This window comes from Lactuca virosa, chromosome 3 (genome assembly GCF_052849685.1).
Source record: "Lactuca virosa cultivar CGN04683 chromosome 3, Lactuca_virosa_CGN04683_v6, whole genome shotgun sequence".
Lineage (NCBI taxonomy): Eukaryota > Viridiplantae > Streptophyta > Magnoliopsida > Asterales > Asteraceae > Lactuca > Lactuca virosa.
In genome coordinates this window covers 85,446,368-85,464,563 of record NC_136428.1, presented here as the reverse complement: position 1 = coordinate 85,464,563, position 18,196 = coordinate 85,446,368, and the positions used below count along the sequence as shown (strand labels likewise).

Below are 18,196 nucleotides of genomic sequence, written 5' to 3'. Positions count from 1 at the left end.
TGTTTTTATTAGATGATGGATGGTATTTATGGTTTTATGAATAATTAAAAACGAAATTTTTGGACCATATTTTTGGGATGTTTCATTCAGGGTACCTTATCTCATGGTCTTTTTATTAGGCCCTCATTTATTGATTGCTTGGTTTCTTACTCTGATGTTGATTGAGTCGGTTGTCCTCAAACTCTTCGGTTCACTTCCGAGTTCTGTGTTTATCTTGGCACTAATCTCATCTCCTGGTCTTCCAAACGACAACATGTCGTCTCTCGTTCCTCGGCTGAGGCTGAGTATTGTGGGGTTGCAAATGTCGTTGCTAAAGTTGCTTGGCTTCGTGACCTTCTTCTTGAGTTATCTTGTCCATTATCTAAAGCTACGGTTTGTGAGTGTCATGTATTTATCTTCTAACCCTGTACAACACCAACGTACCAAGCATGTGGGAATAGATTTATATTTTGTTAGGGAACGTGTTGCTATTGGACATGCACATATTTTGCATGTGCCTTCAGCTTATGAGTATGCATATATATTTACTAAGGGTCTTTCCACTTAGTTGTTTTTAGATTTTCGGGACAGTTTAAACATTTGTAAACGCTATGTTCAAACTGAGGGGTGTGTTAGTTATTTAGTCCTAAATTACTCTTAAATTCACCTATGTACCTAACGGGACTTGACACCGTACACACCTCACGTGAGGCTTTTTCCCACAATTATCAGTTCGTCGGAGGCCGTTGGGACGATGGGCGGCAAATATTTGTGCTCTGAATAAATGGAAACGAGTTTCACTATTGACGTTTGATTCACCTAAGGAAACTGTGACGGCGTACAACGATGTTGTCGTTAAATTGAAATTGAAAGGTTTTGCTGCCGTTACGAACTTCCATCGTGTTACGGTTACAAGAACCGTCATCGTCGATTAACAATGCTTAACGGTGATGATGACAAAAAAGTGTTTTTTGTGATTGAAAAGCTCATACGATCAAGTAAAAAACAGTAAAATAAAAATCAACAATGAAATTAAAAAATGAAATGAAAAAGACAAAAAAGTGTTTTTGTGATCGAAAAGCTCATACGATCAAGTATTTGAAACCACATGGGCAACCAACCACATAGAAATTTTAATAATTTTCCTTACTACTACGATTGTTTAACCACAAGGATCAGTTGCATAATTTTATCTAAACAAAAATTACGAATATATTGGAAATCTGGCTGCTAACAATCAAATGTCCGCAAACAACTAGTTGTAGTTAAGAACTTAAGATTATTTATTTATTTATTTATTTATTTTTAACAAATAACTAACATCTACCAAACCACCGTTCATTCATGAACACAATTCCCCCTTCCCCCCTAACCCCCACCTTGTTCTAACCCCCACTTCGTCCATATATACATACGCACCACCGCCACCTCCACCGTCAACACCCACCACCCATGTCCTGACTCCTGTGTCAATTGTTCCAATGGTTTCCGATCCCAATCTCACAGTTCTTGAACACTCCCAAATATCGCCACCACCGGCCACCATTGGCCACCGCTCACTTCCGCTTACTTTCTTCGACATTACATGGCTACTCTTCCCTCCGGTCCACCATATTTTCTTCTACGAGTTCCCCCACTCTAAATCCCATTTCATGGAAACCATTGTTCCCAATTTAAAACACTCTTTATCCCTCACCCTTCAGCACTTTTTCCCATTCGTTGGCAATTTGATTGTATTCCCCAATCCTAATACTTCCGGTGTCATCAGAAAACCAGAAATTCAACACGTAGAAGGTGATTCCGTTACTCTTACTATCGCAGAATGTAATCTTGATTTTGATGATTTATCAGGAAATCATCAACGAAAATGTGAAAACTTCTATCCACTCGTTCCTCCATTGGGAAATGCCGTGAAAGCATCTGATTACGTCTCAATCCCACTTTTCTCCGTCCAAGTGACGTTTTTCCGGGACGCCGGAATCTCCATCGGAATGACGAATCATCATAGCCTCGGTGACGCCAACACCCGTTTCGGTTTCTTGAAAGCTTGGAGTTCGATTGCTACATCTGGTGGAGATGAATCATTCTTAGCGACTGGATCTCAACCAATCTACGAAAGATTGATTGACTTCCCGAAATTAGATGAAAATAAGTTGAACAAAACAAATCTTGACACTTTCTATCAACCTCCTGCCCTTGTTTGTTCTTCTGATAAAGTCCGGGCAACATTCGTGTTAACCCGAACAAATATCAATCAATTGAAGAAACGGGTGTTAACCCAACAGCCAGAACTTGAATACATATCATCTTTTACAGTAACATGTGGTTACATATGGAGTTGCATTGCGAAAGCACGAGTCAAAATGGGAGAAAAAAAGGGTGAAGACGAGTTAGAACAGTTCATTCTCACCGTCGATTGTCGATCCCGTTTTGACCCGCCGGTGCCGGCGACCTATTTTGGTAACTGCGGTGCGCCATGTATCGCAACCATAAAAAACACAGTTTTAGCCGGTGAAAATGGATCTGTAATCGCTGCTAAGTTCATCGGAGAGGCTATAAGCAAAATGGTGAAAAATAAGGACGGAATCTTGAAAGATGTGGAGAGGTGGCACGATGGTTTCAAGATTCCGGCGAGGAAGATTGGTGTTGCGGGGACACCGAAGCTCGATTTCTATGGCATTGATTTTGGATGGGGGAAGGTGAAAAAGTATGAAGCTGTTTCGATTGACTATAATGGATCGGTTTCTATCAATGCATGTAAAGAATCAACACAAGATGTTGAAATTGGATTGTGTTTTTCGAGTGTGGAAATGGAGGCGTTTGCGAATATCTTTAATGGCGGATTAGAGAACTGAATCCCGTCGGAGCTTTTTTCTGTGTATTAATGTTAGACTATTTTGGTTTCTTCTAAATCATCAAAAAAAATTCTTAATAAAGTTGCAAGTATCCATATTTGTATGAGAACTTCTTTAAACGTTTCGAATTTGAACTATACGCTTGGGTTCTTCTTCAACCGGATTAAATACCAAAATTTTGTGCAGTATGTGAAGGAAAAAGCCAAAAGTAGGATGATCTTAAAGATGAGATGAATATGAACTCAGTTCAAGGTTAGAAAGAGTGTTCATTAATATATTAATTTTTTCTATATACAACACTAAAATATGCTTAATCGTTAAGGTTTTGATTTTGTTTTACACTTTCCCATTAATTGATATTTTTAATTTTTAATTTTTTTTAATTTTTAATTTTTTAATTTTTTAATTTTTTTGTGTTTTTCATTCTAACATGAAAGTTTTGGGTAAAACGACCATTATTCTTGTAGTGTGTTTTGATTGTTTCATTTATTATCACACACAATAAAAGATATGCAAATCAAATGCGAAATAGTAAAGAAGCAACTAATTGATTATTCATGTCGATATACCATATTCACTTATTACCCCTAATAAATTAAATAATAAAAAGCAACTATTATTAATGGTCGTTGTTGATGTAAGTTGTAGAACCACAATAAATTAAATAATAAAAAGCTAATAATAACTATTATTAATGGTTATTGTTGTTGTAAGTTAGGGGTGAGCATGGTGCGGTATGGTGCGGTTTTAGCCTAAAACCGCAACTCATACCGCTAGGTGCGGTTTTTCTTTATGTAAAACTGTTAGGTGCGGTTTTATTGCGGTACGGTTTTTGCGGTTTTATTTGTGGTTGCGGTTTGTAATGGTGTGGTTTCGGTTTTAAACCGCAAATTACTAAAATGGCCCAATACTAGGAAAATTCAAATGTCTAAAATAAGTAAATGACCATATTCATTTAGCATCTTAAAAGCCAATAATATCATTTACTACTTAACCATGGCAGTAGGCCAGTAGCCATTTAAATGGCACAAATTGCAACAAGTCAAAGTAGAAAATTACAAGTTTAAACAAGTCAACAACATAGCCACTAGATTGGCCCAAAATCGATAAACTTGCAAGAGATTAAAGAACAAAAATAAAGTTTTTTCAGTTTTTCACTTTCCAACTATGGATCAGACAATAGACATCTATAGCCAAATTCCACAACTTCCACAACTTAACCAAAATCCATCATTTTCCACTAGTGCTTCCTAGAAGAAAAAAAAAGCAAAAAAAATATATTAGTATATTTGAAATATGAACAAACATATAAAGAAAACATTACCAATTTTTAAACTCGCCATCTTCTCATTAAACTCATCTATGTCTTTATTCTTCATAGAGCAACCGAGTTCAAGATCAACCATTGTACATCTTATCCAATCTTGTGTACAAATCAAAGCTTCCGCGGTTTCGGTATTAAGTGAACTTCTATACTTGTCGATAACTCTACCACCCGTACTAAACGCTGATTCCGATGCAACTGTTGATATTGGCATTGCCAAAACATGACTAGCTAGTTTGGATAGTATAGGAAATTTGATTGAATTTGCTTTCCACCATCCCAAAAGATCAAACTTTGGGTCCCTTTTTTTCCTTTCTATCCGCTAGATAGATATCAACCTTAGTCTTAATGTCTTGACCCCTATCATCAAACTTGTCAAACTCTAGCTCCAAATCAATATCCATCTCACTAATACTTGACTTTTCACCAAAAATCGGATATTGTGAGTTTGGTACATTCTTTTTTTCCGCTTTGCCCTTGTAATGATTAAACAACTCATCGATCCAATGTGCCGTAAGACACATATAATTAATGTTTTGAACGGATGACAATGTGTTGGTAGTTAGAGACACTGTTTGACCTTTCAACATTTTTTTGACTTTTTCTATTTCTTGTTCAAAAAGAGATATACAATCTCTAGCAACAGTCCCTCTAGATGACATAATAAACTCGGGATTCAATTCCCACGAGTACTCCCTAAAGCCCTCATCATCAACAATACTAAAGGGTCGATTGTCCTTAATGCACATTTTAGCAATGCCTAGTCTACCCTTCTCTTGGCTAAAGGAATGCTTAGCCAAAGACCCAACCCCCTCCGTCTCTTTGGGCTTGAAGTTTAAGGTTGACTGATTTTTTAAATCATTTTTTTCCTTTTTATAAAGGGGTGATCTTACACAAGAATTTCTTAGATGACTTAGTAACCCAGAGGTACCATTATCTCTAGTTCCACAAGCTAAAACCTTTTTACAATATTTGCATTTTGACTTTTTAGCACCTTTCTTATATGGAAAATGTTGCCATACAACCGACTTCAACTTTTGCTTATTTTCTTCTACAGGGACTTCAACTTCATCATTTTGATCGTCTACATCTATTACACTTTCATTTGTAGCCATTCTAAAACAACAAACATACACTGTAATTAGAGCCATATTGTTAAAAACATAAACAATTACACACAGACAACTATGAAATTTGAAGACTTTCATGGCTTTTAACCGTGAAATGGATGCCCAATCCTTCCAAAATGAAAGAAAATATACGAATGTGTCATCTGATGCCTAAAACTGGGACAATATAGAAGCTATGCCTATAGCAGGAAAGAGAATAGACGAGAGGTTATCAGAGTAACAGAGTTGGACACCATTTCAAGAGACATCAGCTCAAATTCGACTAGATCAGAACTCAAATCAGCTCAAATTGAATCAAATTCAATAGAAATTAAAACTCAAATCATCTCAAATTCGACTAACTGTGATCATGCGAACAGATTCAGAATAGTTGTGCATCGAGTCAGCCAAAAAAAAATTAATCTTACCTAGATTTAGAGTGTCGATTAGATGCGTCAGAGACCGGAGTGCTGGTCGCTGGTGAGCAAGTCGTTGGATTCACTGTGCAGGTCGCTAGCTCGCTGCTTGCTAGTTGCTATTGCTGGTGCGAACGAAGTTGCGAGGGGTCAACAACTCGACTTCGATGACAACGAGCGAGAGAAGATACCACAGGAAATTTTGATTATATCAATTTTGGAAGTCGGCTGAAAGAGAAAAGTAGTATACGTGATTTTAGGGTTAGAGTTTTGAGGGGCTGAAAAAGTGAAAAGATAAGGACTTTTTTTTTGAAGTGGTATTTTTGTTCCCCCCATTTCTTTTCAGTTTTCCCTCTAATTCCCTTTCTTCAATTGTAAATAACTAAACAGATATGTATATTTATCTTTATACTTTAATTTTATTAAATTATCAAATATAGAATTATATATATAATTTAATTATATAATAAATTTTGTGGTGCGGTTTCGGTAAATTTGCACGGTTTTTCAAGCTAAAACCGTATCGTACCATGCTTTGCGGTTTTTTGCGGTAGCGGTAAATGCGGTTTTTGGCGCGGTTTCGGTTTTCGGTTCTGTTCTTGCTCACCCATACTGTAAGTTGTAACATGTAGAAAGATTTAATTTCTCTATTTATAATTAAAATTAGGATTGTAAACATAACTATCAAGATAAAACTTCATAAATGGTCCCTATGGTATTTCGAAATCTAAAGTTTAGTCCTTAAGTTCAAAAAACCTCATAGATGGTCCCTATGGTTTTAAAACTTTTAACAAACAATCCTTTACCCGCATAAAAAGACTTATATGCCCTTTCTATTTTTTTAGAATTAATTTTACTTAATCCTATTTAAAAAAATAGAAAAACAAAATAAATAATTCATTGGGCCTACATCTCTCTCTTTCTCTCTCTCTCTCTCACACACACACACACAAACACACACAACAAATTTGTTAATAGATTTTTTCAAGGTGTTAAAGCAATGTGTATATAATCTGCACATGTTAGGTTGAAGGCGACTGGAATCAATTCCATTTCATCAGATTTTCGTTTCGATTACATCTTGAAGGTCACCAAATTTCCATCTTTCCGCCATCGCCATTAATTTGGAGATTTTTAGGTATGTTTTTGGTTCGATTTCAGCAAAATGGTTGACCACCATCCTGGAGAGAAAACACATGGGGTGGGAGGAGGAAACTTTGGAATCGATCTTGTATAGAGACGATGGTGTCAGCATCTAAACGATAGGATTTGTCGCAATTCATTATCCCCTTTCCGATTACTTCTATAAATCTTCGAGGTTGATTTCATCTTTTTCTCAGTCTACATTTCCTACAATCTCAGCACCGTTAATGGCTTCCTGCCACCGGCTAAACAGGAACAATGGTGTATCTATTTTGTTGTAAGCTAGAGTCTATAAATAAACCAAAGGAACTCCTCAAAAAATTGATTAACGGCTGGTTTTGGTGCATTCATCCATAACATCGTTGCTTTAAGGTGTTGCATCGAGTGTTGCCTATAGCAGCAAACTAAATAAGCTGTGTATCTCCATCTTTCCTTCTCGATAAAATTAACATCCAAGAAACGAGCGTATGAAGCCCCAAAATCTATAAACATCCTCGAAGTCTTGACGAGATCGGAAGCCCCAGAATCAAACCTTATTTTGATCCTCCCTCATCCTCCTTCACCGTCACTGTCAAAAAATTGATTTCTGAAACCTTATCTTAATCTGAATCGATTTCTAATATGAAACCAAAATCTAAATTTGATCTGAATTAGTTTCTTATCTGAAATTTCGTTTTGGGAGTTCTTGGTGGTACCAATCATACACAACAAACACATCGATTCAACCCTGATTCACCATTCTTTCAATTTCTTATTTGGCCATCGAACACGATTTGCATTACAACTATAAAAACAATAAACAACAAATCAACATTAGCACACATTAAACTGATGAGAGAGATAGGGGTGGAGACCTGAAGCAAGTTGCGAGAGAACATAGAGGTATCGTTAGCTCCATAGATCTACATTACTTTAAACCTCCTCTCTTAGTTCGTACCCTAATTTGTGTGAGTTTCAATTGCAGAAAAATAATTTTGATTCCTCTCTATTTGTAACGCCCGCAGATTCGGGCTAGTCAATTTAGAAACAATGAGCATCAAAAATGAGTTTTTGATGGAAGATTATTTAGAAGGAGTAATCTTAACCAAGTTGTAGAATATGTCACAAGGGTTCCGTACATATAAAAAATGCCGAAATCCGAGTTATAACGAAGAAGTTATGGCTTGTCGAAGTTTCGCGACAAAACCGGCACGACACTACGCGACGTAAATAGTGAATTTACAATAGAGGACTTTTAGCCTTAGTGATATAAACAAAAGTTGTAGTATATGTTAAACCGAGAGCGTGCATAAAAAGAACGCCCAAATCTGACTTCGTATGAGGAAGTTATGATTTTTCTAAGATTTGGCCTAGCAGTGCACAACCCGAAACTCGAATTTTAGATCGAGCGGTTTTTGGCCAACGCGACCTAAATGAGAATTGAAGATCTCATTAATATTAACTCAACGACAAAAAGGCAGACGAAAACGGAGTCCGTATGTAGAAGTTATGAATTTTACGCGGACATTTAACAGTGTAGTCACCTTCTACTGTTAAATTTAAGATCAGTTGAGAATTAGCCGACGGAGTCAAAAGGAAAGTTGTAGATCTTATTTTTACCTAGGTGTGGATATAAAGAACGTCAAATATGGAGCTCGTATGCGAAAGTTACGGATTTTAGAAGTCGGAAGTGTGCTGTGCGAAAATGGGTGATGTGGCACAATCTTGGCCATTGCTTTCTCCCCAAGTCTTGCCACCAGATGGTGACATGTGGCACCAAGTTCAGCCATATTTCACCCTATAAATAGAACCTCTCTCACCCTCATTTTCTTCACACCTTTCACATTCTTTCTTCTCTCTACACTCTCTCTAAACTTCCCAAAAACTCTCCTAGCGCTAAAAGAAAGCCCCGGAGCGCTCGACGGCTCCGAGAAGAAGAGCTTTCGGCTCGGAAGTCCTGCCCCTGCAGAGCTTGACTTCTAGCCAAACCCCCTCGTAGGTAAGATACGCCTACCTAATTTTTAATATAGCTTTTATTTAAATATAGTAACGTTATTAGGACCTTATAATAATTATTTGAGCTATTATTATGGGTTATATAAGTGTCGTTATAATATCTTTTTAACTACTTGCGGTACAGGGAATCTGGTTTAAAGGGCCGCATAGGGTTGTTGGATTTCAGAAGTGCTATATGCCAAAATGGTCCTGCCCTCCGGTGTTTTATGTCTGCCCCTGTCTGTATATAGTGGTTGGAAAATATTGTTTAAACGCTTATATAATAATAATAATGCTAAGACTAATAATTAGTCACGGTAAATATTAGACTAAAATTTAGCGATAATAATGCTAGGTTTCGTCAAAGGAAAATAGAATCGTTAAAAGTGAAGCGTTGCCCGAGTTTGGAATCATCACTTTAACAAGTGAGTGCATAGTTACTTTCATCTTACACATAGATATGAAGTATTTTATATAAATTACGTGCTATGTGTGTATATTATTTGAATACTTGCTTTCTATGCTTGATGAACGATTTTATACATGTTTTAAATAATTTAAACTGTATATGTATTTTATATCTACGAATATGTTGGGTAAAACATGGGTAGATGAATGATAAGAGATGAAAGATGATATGAGTGAACATTGGCAGCTATAGACTTAGTGCCTAACAAATAACATCGGCAGCTATGGACTTAGTGCCTATCGAATAAACATTGGTAGCTATGGACTTAGTATCTATTAGATAAACGTTGGTAGCTATGTACTTAGTACCTGTTAAATAAACGTTGGTAGCTATGGATTTAGTACCTATTAGCTGAACACTGGTAGCTATGGATTTAGTACCCGATGAATGAACTTTAGCAGCTATGAAATTAGTGCTTTACGAACAAGCATTGGCAGCTATGGACTTAGTGTCTATCATATAAACCCTTGAAGCAATGGGCTTCGAAATGAACGAATGCAGGATAGATGATTCTTAGGGTAGATCCTTAAGAGTAAGGAAGATAATGGGGATGGGTAATTGGGTTGATTGTTTGATGTTTAAACATAATAATTAAATTATTGTGGGTTGAAAACCCTATGTACTCACCAGGTTTCCCAACCTGACCCACTCAAGCTTATTTGTATCACAGGTGTCGATATGAAGCTACTTTACACTGAGGGATTTAAAAGAGATATAGATCACTAGTGTAAATGAATGTAAGATCTGTTTATGCTTATGTTTCTGTATTGACAATGACATCCCAAATGTTTTAAAATGGATAAAAATACATTTCTTCGGAAATGCTTTGATAACGTATTTATCATGTTTTTCTGGGAACAAATTCCGCAACGTTTTTATTAAAAGAGGTACTCTGATTTTTATAAAGCATAAACAAAATCGGTCTTTTCTGGCCGTGAAGTCACATTATTTAATCAACTTCAGTTCAAAGACGCATCGAAAAAGGAGACGATCGTCGATGTGGAGAGTAATGATTTCGATCAGAGATGATGAACGGAAGAAAAGATGGTTTGGGATTTAACGGACGGGGGTGGATGATTTGAGGATAGAGAGATAATTGTACAAATAGTAGAAGATGTGTGGTGGTTCAGAGGTTGTGGTCAAAGATGTTGGAAGTTGACTTTACAGGGATCTTACTTGTGTGTTAGTGAGTGAGTGAGAGAGAGAGAGAGAGAGATGTGGGCCCAATGAATTATTTATTTTGTTTTTCTATTTTTTTATAGGATTAGGTAAAATTAATTCTAGAAAAAACTTCATAAATGGTCCCTATGGTATCCCGAAATCTGAAGTTTAGTCCCTATGTTCAAAAAATTTCACAGATGGTCCATGTGGTTTCAAAACTTTTAACAAACGGTCATTTTCGCTAACTCCATTAGCTTTTGACCGTTAACTGAATGGCATTTATGTCATTTCACTACCATAGAGACCATTTATGAATTTGTCTTATTTAAAAAATATATATATAATTGTTTAATTTATAAAGGGTCTCTCTCTCTCTCTCACATCACCCAAAAAAACACCTCCACCCCCACATTTCTTATTCCACATCTGCAGCCCCATCTTTTCTTTGTGTAGTCCAAACAACCGAGAGAAAGACGATGATAAATCACAAAACTTTTGATTTTGGATCTTGACTCGATTTTATGTAACACCCTGTTCCGACTCGTTGTATAATTTGGGGCCGTGACTTGAAGATCAAATATCATAAGGCTTCGGGCTTTGGGAAACAAGAGAGGTTTAGACCCGTTTAGATGTGGATAATGTACATTACGGGATCCAAGAGTTTGGTTTGTGTTGGAGTCAAAAGGTAACTGGAAAAGTGATGTTTCGGACTTCTTACATGAAATATGGATTTTTGTTCGGAAAGTTTTTAGTCCAAGATGTCTAGATAATATTGTGGGGCTCTTCAATAATTTTATGTGGATATAAAGATCATCGAAAACGGAGTTGGAACGAAGAAGTTATGACCGTTTGAAGTTAGGAAAGTTGTGGGCTTAGTCTAGTATGTTGGGCGTACAGGATGTACGATGGGCGTACTAGGCATACCTGAAGTATGTTGGGCGTACCTAGAGTACGTTGGGCGTACGCGATCAGTGCCTAAACCTTATTTTCGTGGTTTGAGCCCTATTTAAGCTCCTTAACTTCCCCAAACTCATTCCATTCTCAGCCTCCACCTCTCCAACACCCTCCCTTGAAACCCTAACCCTAGTTTGAGCCTTGTGAGTAAAAGAAAGTGTTTTTGAGTGCTTTGGAGTGTTCTTGGTGCATCTTGGAGACGAAGGAGCTCATTGGAGAAGTGTTGGTTGCATTAGATCTTGTAGATTTAGACTTTGTTCACTTTGATCTTTCTTCTAGAGGTATAAAGCTTGAATCTTGATGATGCATTTGTAAGATCAAGATAATTTTGGGTGTTATGAGCTTTTGGTCACTTTAGTGCATAAAGTTTAGATCTTCAAAGTTTGTGACCTTGTTATGGATAAAGTTGGAAACTTTATCCATCTAAACATCATACTGATTCAGCTCTACAGGTTAGAGACTTGGAGTTAATGGATTAAGTTGAAAAACATGCACTTTTGGTCTCTTTGAGACTTAAAGACTAGATCTTGGTTGTTTGGACCATGCTAATGAATTAAGTTGGAAACTTTATCCATTATGGAGTCATTATGAAACATAAAAATGTGACGTTAGTCCCTAGTTTTCCTCCATGCATGGTCTTAGACGTCTTAATGGGTTAAGAAGTTAGGGTTTTTGGATGTTGAAGACTTAATAGCCATGCAAGACCATAAAGTTGGAAACTTTATGGTTAAGGATATCATTTGAGGGTTAGATCTGGATTTTGGGCGAAAGAGCTTAAAGGATTAAGCTCTTAATGGATTGGAAGGATGGCAGCCGCGTACGCTGGGCGTACCAAAGGGTACGTTGCACATACGTGGTCAGCCCCTCGACTTCTGGGCAAGGCGTAGTACGCCCCACTTACGTGTTGAATACGCCCAGTGTACTCAACTGAGTTGACCCGATCGACTCGGTTGGCTTTTAACTTTGATCAGGATTTTGACCAAGTATGACCTACATGCATTTTGGGTAATTTTATTTATAGTTTGATATTTGGGTTCCTGTTAATTGTATAGGTGACGGATAGAGATAAATTTTAGAGCAGTTATCAGTGCAGCTATTCTTTCGGACTGTGAGGTGAGTCTCCTCACTAGATCCATGGGTCGAAGACACCAATGCCGACCCATTACTTTGTTGTGTAGAATGCTAGCTGTCTCTGTGATACTTGCATTAAAGACCAGGATTTGGCCCCTGGCAATTGTATGAAATACCAAGATCTGGCCCATGACAATTGCATGAAAGACCAAGATCTGGCCCCTGGCAATTGCATGAAAGACTAGGATCTGGCCCTTGGTACTTGTATGTAAGCCCAGGATTTGGCCCTCGACGTTGCAAGGTAAGACCATGATTTGGCCCAGGGCAGGAAATGATTGTAAGATGATGATTTGGCCCATAACATTCACTTTCTTACTTATGGTATGTGGTACTTTGGGAATTCTCTAAGCTTTGTGTTTACAGTTTATGTTTATGACTTCAAGTATTTTTGATACGAAATGGAAGGGCCCGGCATGACTGCTCCGCATCCACCAAAGTTTTCTGCATTGGCAGTTTTCAATATTTACTCTGATGTTTAAATAATATATTTGCCTTGATCGGTTTTGAACAACTCGTTTGTATGGTTTATTGTTTTAAAAATAAAAATTTTACTATAAATTTTTGGGACGTTACATTTTATGTAACCACAAAACTTTTGTGTCAAGATTCTTGATAAAATCCAAAGGGTATAAAAACCCTCAAGTTTTCAGGATTTTATCGGTTTCGCCCAAAGTTGAATTTTATGTCCGTTTTTACCCTCACATTTTCCAAAAAAATGTTCGGTTTTACCCTTTTACCTGTGATATCAGTTTTTCCAGGTTTCCATTATATTAACTTCACAAAAAAACCATTAGGTTTATAGTTTTTTTTTTACGTTTTTACCCTTAAGTTTATAACTTTTTTACACTTTTAGCCTAAGTATTTTTTTCATAATATACGTATTCATGCAAAAAAATCATATTTATATACAAAAAAATGTTTAATTAAACATTGTATTTACATTTTTTTACTGTTATATATATATATATATATATATATATATATATATATATATATATATATATATATATAGAGAGAGAGAGAGAGAGAGAGAGAGAGACCTAGGTTCAGATGTGGATTGATATCTATTATGCGGACGTGTGTACAGTGCTATTCTCTGAGAACAACAAAGAAAATATGATGTTTGATAATGTGAATACGTTTAATCTTATATAACTATTGTTATTATTACGCATTCTCAGTAACTAAATCGACTATAAATTTATTATAGATTTTTTTATTATTCTCATTCTGTCATAATGTTGTCAGAATGTTTATTGAGTTGTATTCTGTAAGAATGAAAAATAATGCGTGAGAACAAAAATGAATAAGAATTAGTGAGAATGTATGAAAATAACAATAATTGTGTAAAGTAGAACGTATTCACAATATTACCAAACAACCTATTTTCTTTTTAATTCTCATTGAATAGCACATTATATATATATATATATATATATATATATATATATATATATATATATATATATATACATGTAACGCCCGTGTTTCTAGGCTAGGCATTAATATTGACGTAAGGCCCGTGTTTCTAGGCTAGGCATTAATATTGACGTAATAGTCTAGGTTAACCTTTGTAACTCATTTTGAAATAATAAAGAGGAATTATGTGCTTATCTGCTTAATTATTATGATTAATGAATTAAAAATAAAAATAAGCGTCGAAAATAAATAATAGATAAAGCTGATATCTATTAAGAAAGTTATAGTGGCCGAAACAAGGATTCCAGAGATATAAAGAATACCGAAATCCGAGTTATAACGAAGAAGTTATGACCTGTCAAAGTTTCGCGACAGAACCGGTATGCCATTGCGTGACGTAAATAGTGAATTTACGATAGAACGATTATTAGCCTTAACGATCTAAATAAAAGTCGTAGTATTCGTTAAACCGATAATTTTCATAAAAAGAACATCCAAATTTGACGTTGTATGAGGAAGTTATGATTTTTCTAAGTTTCAGCTTAGTAGTAGATAGCTAAAAACTCGAATATTAGATCGAGTGATTTTTAGCTGACACAACTGAAACGAGAATCGAAGGTCTCGTCATTAGTAGTACAACGGTAAAAAGACAGACGAAAACGGACGTCGGATGAAGAAGTTGTGAATTTTTAACGGATTTTCCTGTCCCGGTCTGTTAAAAATAATAATATTAAAAATAAAATCAAAATTAGCCGACGGACTCTAAACGAAATTTGTAGAGCATAATTTTACCTACGCGTGCATATAAAGAACGTCAAAAACGGAGCTCGTATGCGAAAGTTATGGATTTTAGAAGTTTGGGACACAAAATTCGAGAAAAATGCTAAAACCGAGGAATTTCGCATGGCTCAGGTTCGGCCACATCACCCTCGCTCGCTGCTTGCCTCGTGTCAGACCCGATGATTCATCCGATGCGCGGTCCAGCCGAAATCCGACGCGTATCGCATTTGTGGAGGCGTCCGCAGCGAGCCACGTCGCCCTTCCCTTGCGAGTCGCCCCGTGTCCGAAGCAAGTGAGTCATCTGGAGCGCTGGACCAATCCGAAGACGACGCGTGTCCGCCAACTGCCTCGCCTCGCATGCGCGCCATCTGTCCTTGCTTCGCATCCGACACCTGGCACCCTCGCATGCGAGCCACGTGCTCCCTTCGGTCAGAAGCCTCCCCCTATAAATAGAAGGGTTGCGAGATCTCCCGGGTAATTTTGGAAAATTGCCACTTTTCACCCCTTAAACAATATTTTTATCATTTCGACTTCCCCCAAAGCCCCAGAATCATACCCAACACCTGAAACACGTTCCGGAGTGCCCGAAGAGCCCGAGAAATTTATCTTTTCGGTTTTGAAGCTCAACCTTCGCAAGGCCCGGTTTTTCATTAAAAAGCTATCGGTTTCATCGGAAACGATCGTTTTAGGAAAGGAAGTGCTGCCCGATTATCGTTAAATCAAGTGAGTGTGTAGTCACTTTCATCTTACACATAGATATGAAGTATCTTCTATAAAATACATGCTATGTGTAATTATATTAATTGTTTATTTGAGATGAATGTTGAATGAATGTTTTATACAGGTTTTAAAATATATATGTATTTTTATCTACAAAAATATTGGGTAAAATATGGGTAGATAGTTGATGTGTGATGAAATAAAATGATGAGAGGCCTCGATGTTATTGTGATCCAGTCATCTAGCGGAGAATGGATGACGACCACGAACTTTTCTAGATAGTCCTGTGGAACGCTGGCAGACTCGCAACCTGTAGGTGTTAATGAGCTTGGGTGTTCATTTGTTGTACTCCATCCCCCACATGGTTGCCTTATTTGACATAAATTGCTGGGAAACCCCCAAAGCAGTGTTGTCGCCCCGATGAAAATCCTTAGACTAGGTCCCTTGTGATAGTTGTTTTAGGGACGTAAAGTGAGGATAACGGGAATGGGTAATCAGGTTGTTATTGTTTGATGAAATTAATAAATTTATTTATTGTGGGTTGAAAACCCTATATGCTCACCAGGCTCCCAAGCCTGACCCACTCAGTTTTCTTTGTATTACAGGTAGTGGCGCGAGGGCATAAGTTGAACGACTTATCAAGATATTTTGATTATAGGCCTGTAGAGTATATAACTGTTGTAAGGCTTATAATGTGTCGTTTATGCTTTTGGTCTGTATCGGAACATGACATCCCGAGTTTTGTTATATAATGAAAATACATTTCTTTAAGAAATGCTTTGGTAAATCTTATTTTATCATATTTCGTTTTGGGAACAAATTCTGCAACTCTTTTAATCAAACGATTACTTTGAAATTATTTGAAAAGTATAAATTAAATCGGTCTTTTCTGGCCGTGAATTTGGGGATGTCACTATATATATATACATATTTACACTTCCAAAAATATATGTATATACTCATAAAAACGTAAAAACAAATATATGTACTTCTAAAATACATATTAATATTAATAAAACACACACACACACACACACACACACATATATATATATATATATATATATATATATATATATATATATATATATATATATATTAAATACATAAAAATACGTATTTGTAGTTCTAAAAACATATTTACTTGTTTTTTTTTAAATTTTAAACGGTTTATCTAGGAAAAAACTCATATATATATATATATATATATATATATATATATATATATATATATATTATATAACCTTAAAAAAAGGTAAATACAAGATTTAATAACTTTTTTTCGTATATAAATATGATTTTTCTACATGAATGCATATAATGTGAAAAAAATTCTTAGGGTAAAAATATAAAAATATTATAAATTTTAGGGTAAATTTTAAAAAAATTGTAAACTTAAGGGTTTTTTTGCGAAATTAATATAATTGTAATTTGGAAAACCTGTTATCACCGCTAAAAGGGTAAAACCAAACATTTTTTGGAAATATGAGGGTAAAAACGAACATAAAATTCAACTTTGGGCAAAACCGAAAAAACTCTGAAAACTTGAGGGTTTTTTATGACATTAACCCAAATCCAAATATGTAAAACCCCCATCTTGATTTTTTTTTCTTTTGTTCTGAATTGATGTTAATGCTAATGATTCTTGTTATGAAGATTTAGTTGATAAATTTGGGAACTTCCTTTATCTACATAAAAAATATAAGAGAATTGCAATTACTTATTATCGAATGAGGTGGATGACGGGAGCGTTGTTGCAGCTCCGACTCCTTGAGGAATCAAAGTAATTGTCTTCAATTCACTGGAATCCCAGAAGAAAACGAAAAATTCAGCAGACTATCAATGTTTTCAAATCAGGATAACACAAGAATAGGTGATTCTAAGGAGGAATCATCAGTTTATGAAGAAATCCTAGGTAGGGAAACTGAAACTGAAACATGAATGAAAGGACAGAGTAAGGGGAAGAGGTGAATACATAGACCAAATAAACGAGTGACTGGTGATCTAGAGTTTACCAGTTCCGATTTGGATCGATTAAACCAAATAAACGAGCATAGATATTTAGGATTTCGAAAATGGCTTTCAAAACAAGGTATAACTTTGACGATCAAACCTCCATAACTAGAGCTTCAATCGATGTTAGAATACTTGAATCAACAGCAGAGGAAATCATGGCTAGGATTAAGCGGCCTCTGAATCGGCCTCTGCTGGATGTGGTTGCAAGAATCATCGATAAATAAGGACCAGGTAGGGTTTTAGTGGTGACAGGGCTTACAAAAACTTCAATGGGTTGAACAAGAAGGAGCATCTTGTACTCATGCCGATTTCAATTTTGTTTAAAGAGGGAGATGCATCGATCGTAGAACAATGTTGTCGACGGCTCGTGGAAAATCAAGGGCTTGTGCCGAAGAAAGCGCGATGTCGTTGCCCTTTTCCGATTTCAGGATACCACAAGGACCATTTATGAAGTTTTGTATTAATTCTAAAAAGAAATAGAAATGTCATAAAAGTCTTTTTATGTGAGTAAGGGATGTTTGTTAAAAGTTTTGAAGGGACCATCTATGAGGTTTTTTAAACTTAGGGATTAAACTTCAGATTTCGAAATACCATAGGGGTCATTTATGAAGTTTTGTCAAAAGTTTATTAGGGTGTAAAGGCACCCAAATTTACTACTCATATATAAACCGGTGCGGGTTATATTTAATATAACAATATAATATACGTAACGAATAAAATGTTCAGTGAAACATTTGTGACATTTT

At 36.1% G+C, this 18,196-nt stretch overlaps 1 protein-coding gene across 1 annotated transcript; it reads left to right on the top strand.

The window, feature by feature from the left end:
• Nucleotides 1–1,341: 1,341 nt before the first annotated feature.
• LOC145166115 (malonyl-coenzyme A:anthocyanin 3-O-glucoside-6''-O-malonyltransferase-like) lies at nt 1,342–2,931 on the top strand. The gene has a single exon (XM_079085048.1). It carries the CDS (start codon nt 1,461–1,463, stop codon nt 2,832–2,834), a length of 1,374 nt encoding a protein of 457 aa, XP_078941174.1. The 5' UTR covers nt 1,342–1,460; the 3' UTR covers nt 2,835–2,931.
• The last annotated feature ends 15,265 nt before the right edge of the window (nt 2,932–18,196 follow it).

What these genes read in the sequence shown, in the direction of transcription:
- LOC145166115 (XM_079085048.1), top strand. Translation starts at nt 1,461, where the DNA reads ATGGTTTCCGATCCCAATCTCACAGTTCTTGAACACTCCCAAATATCG.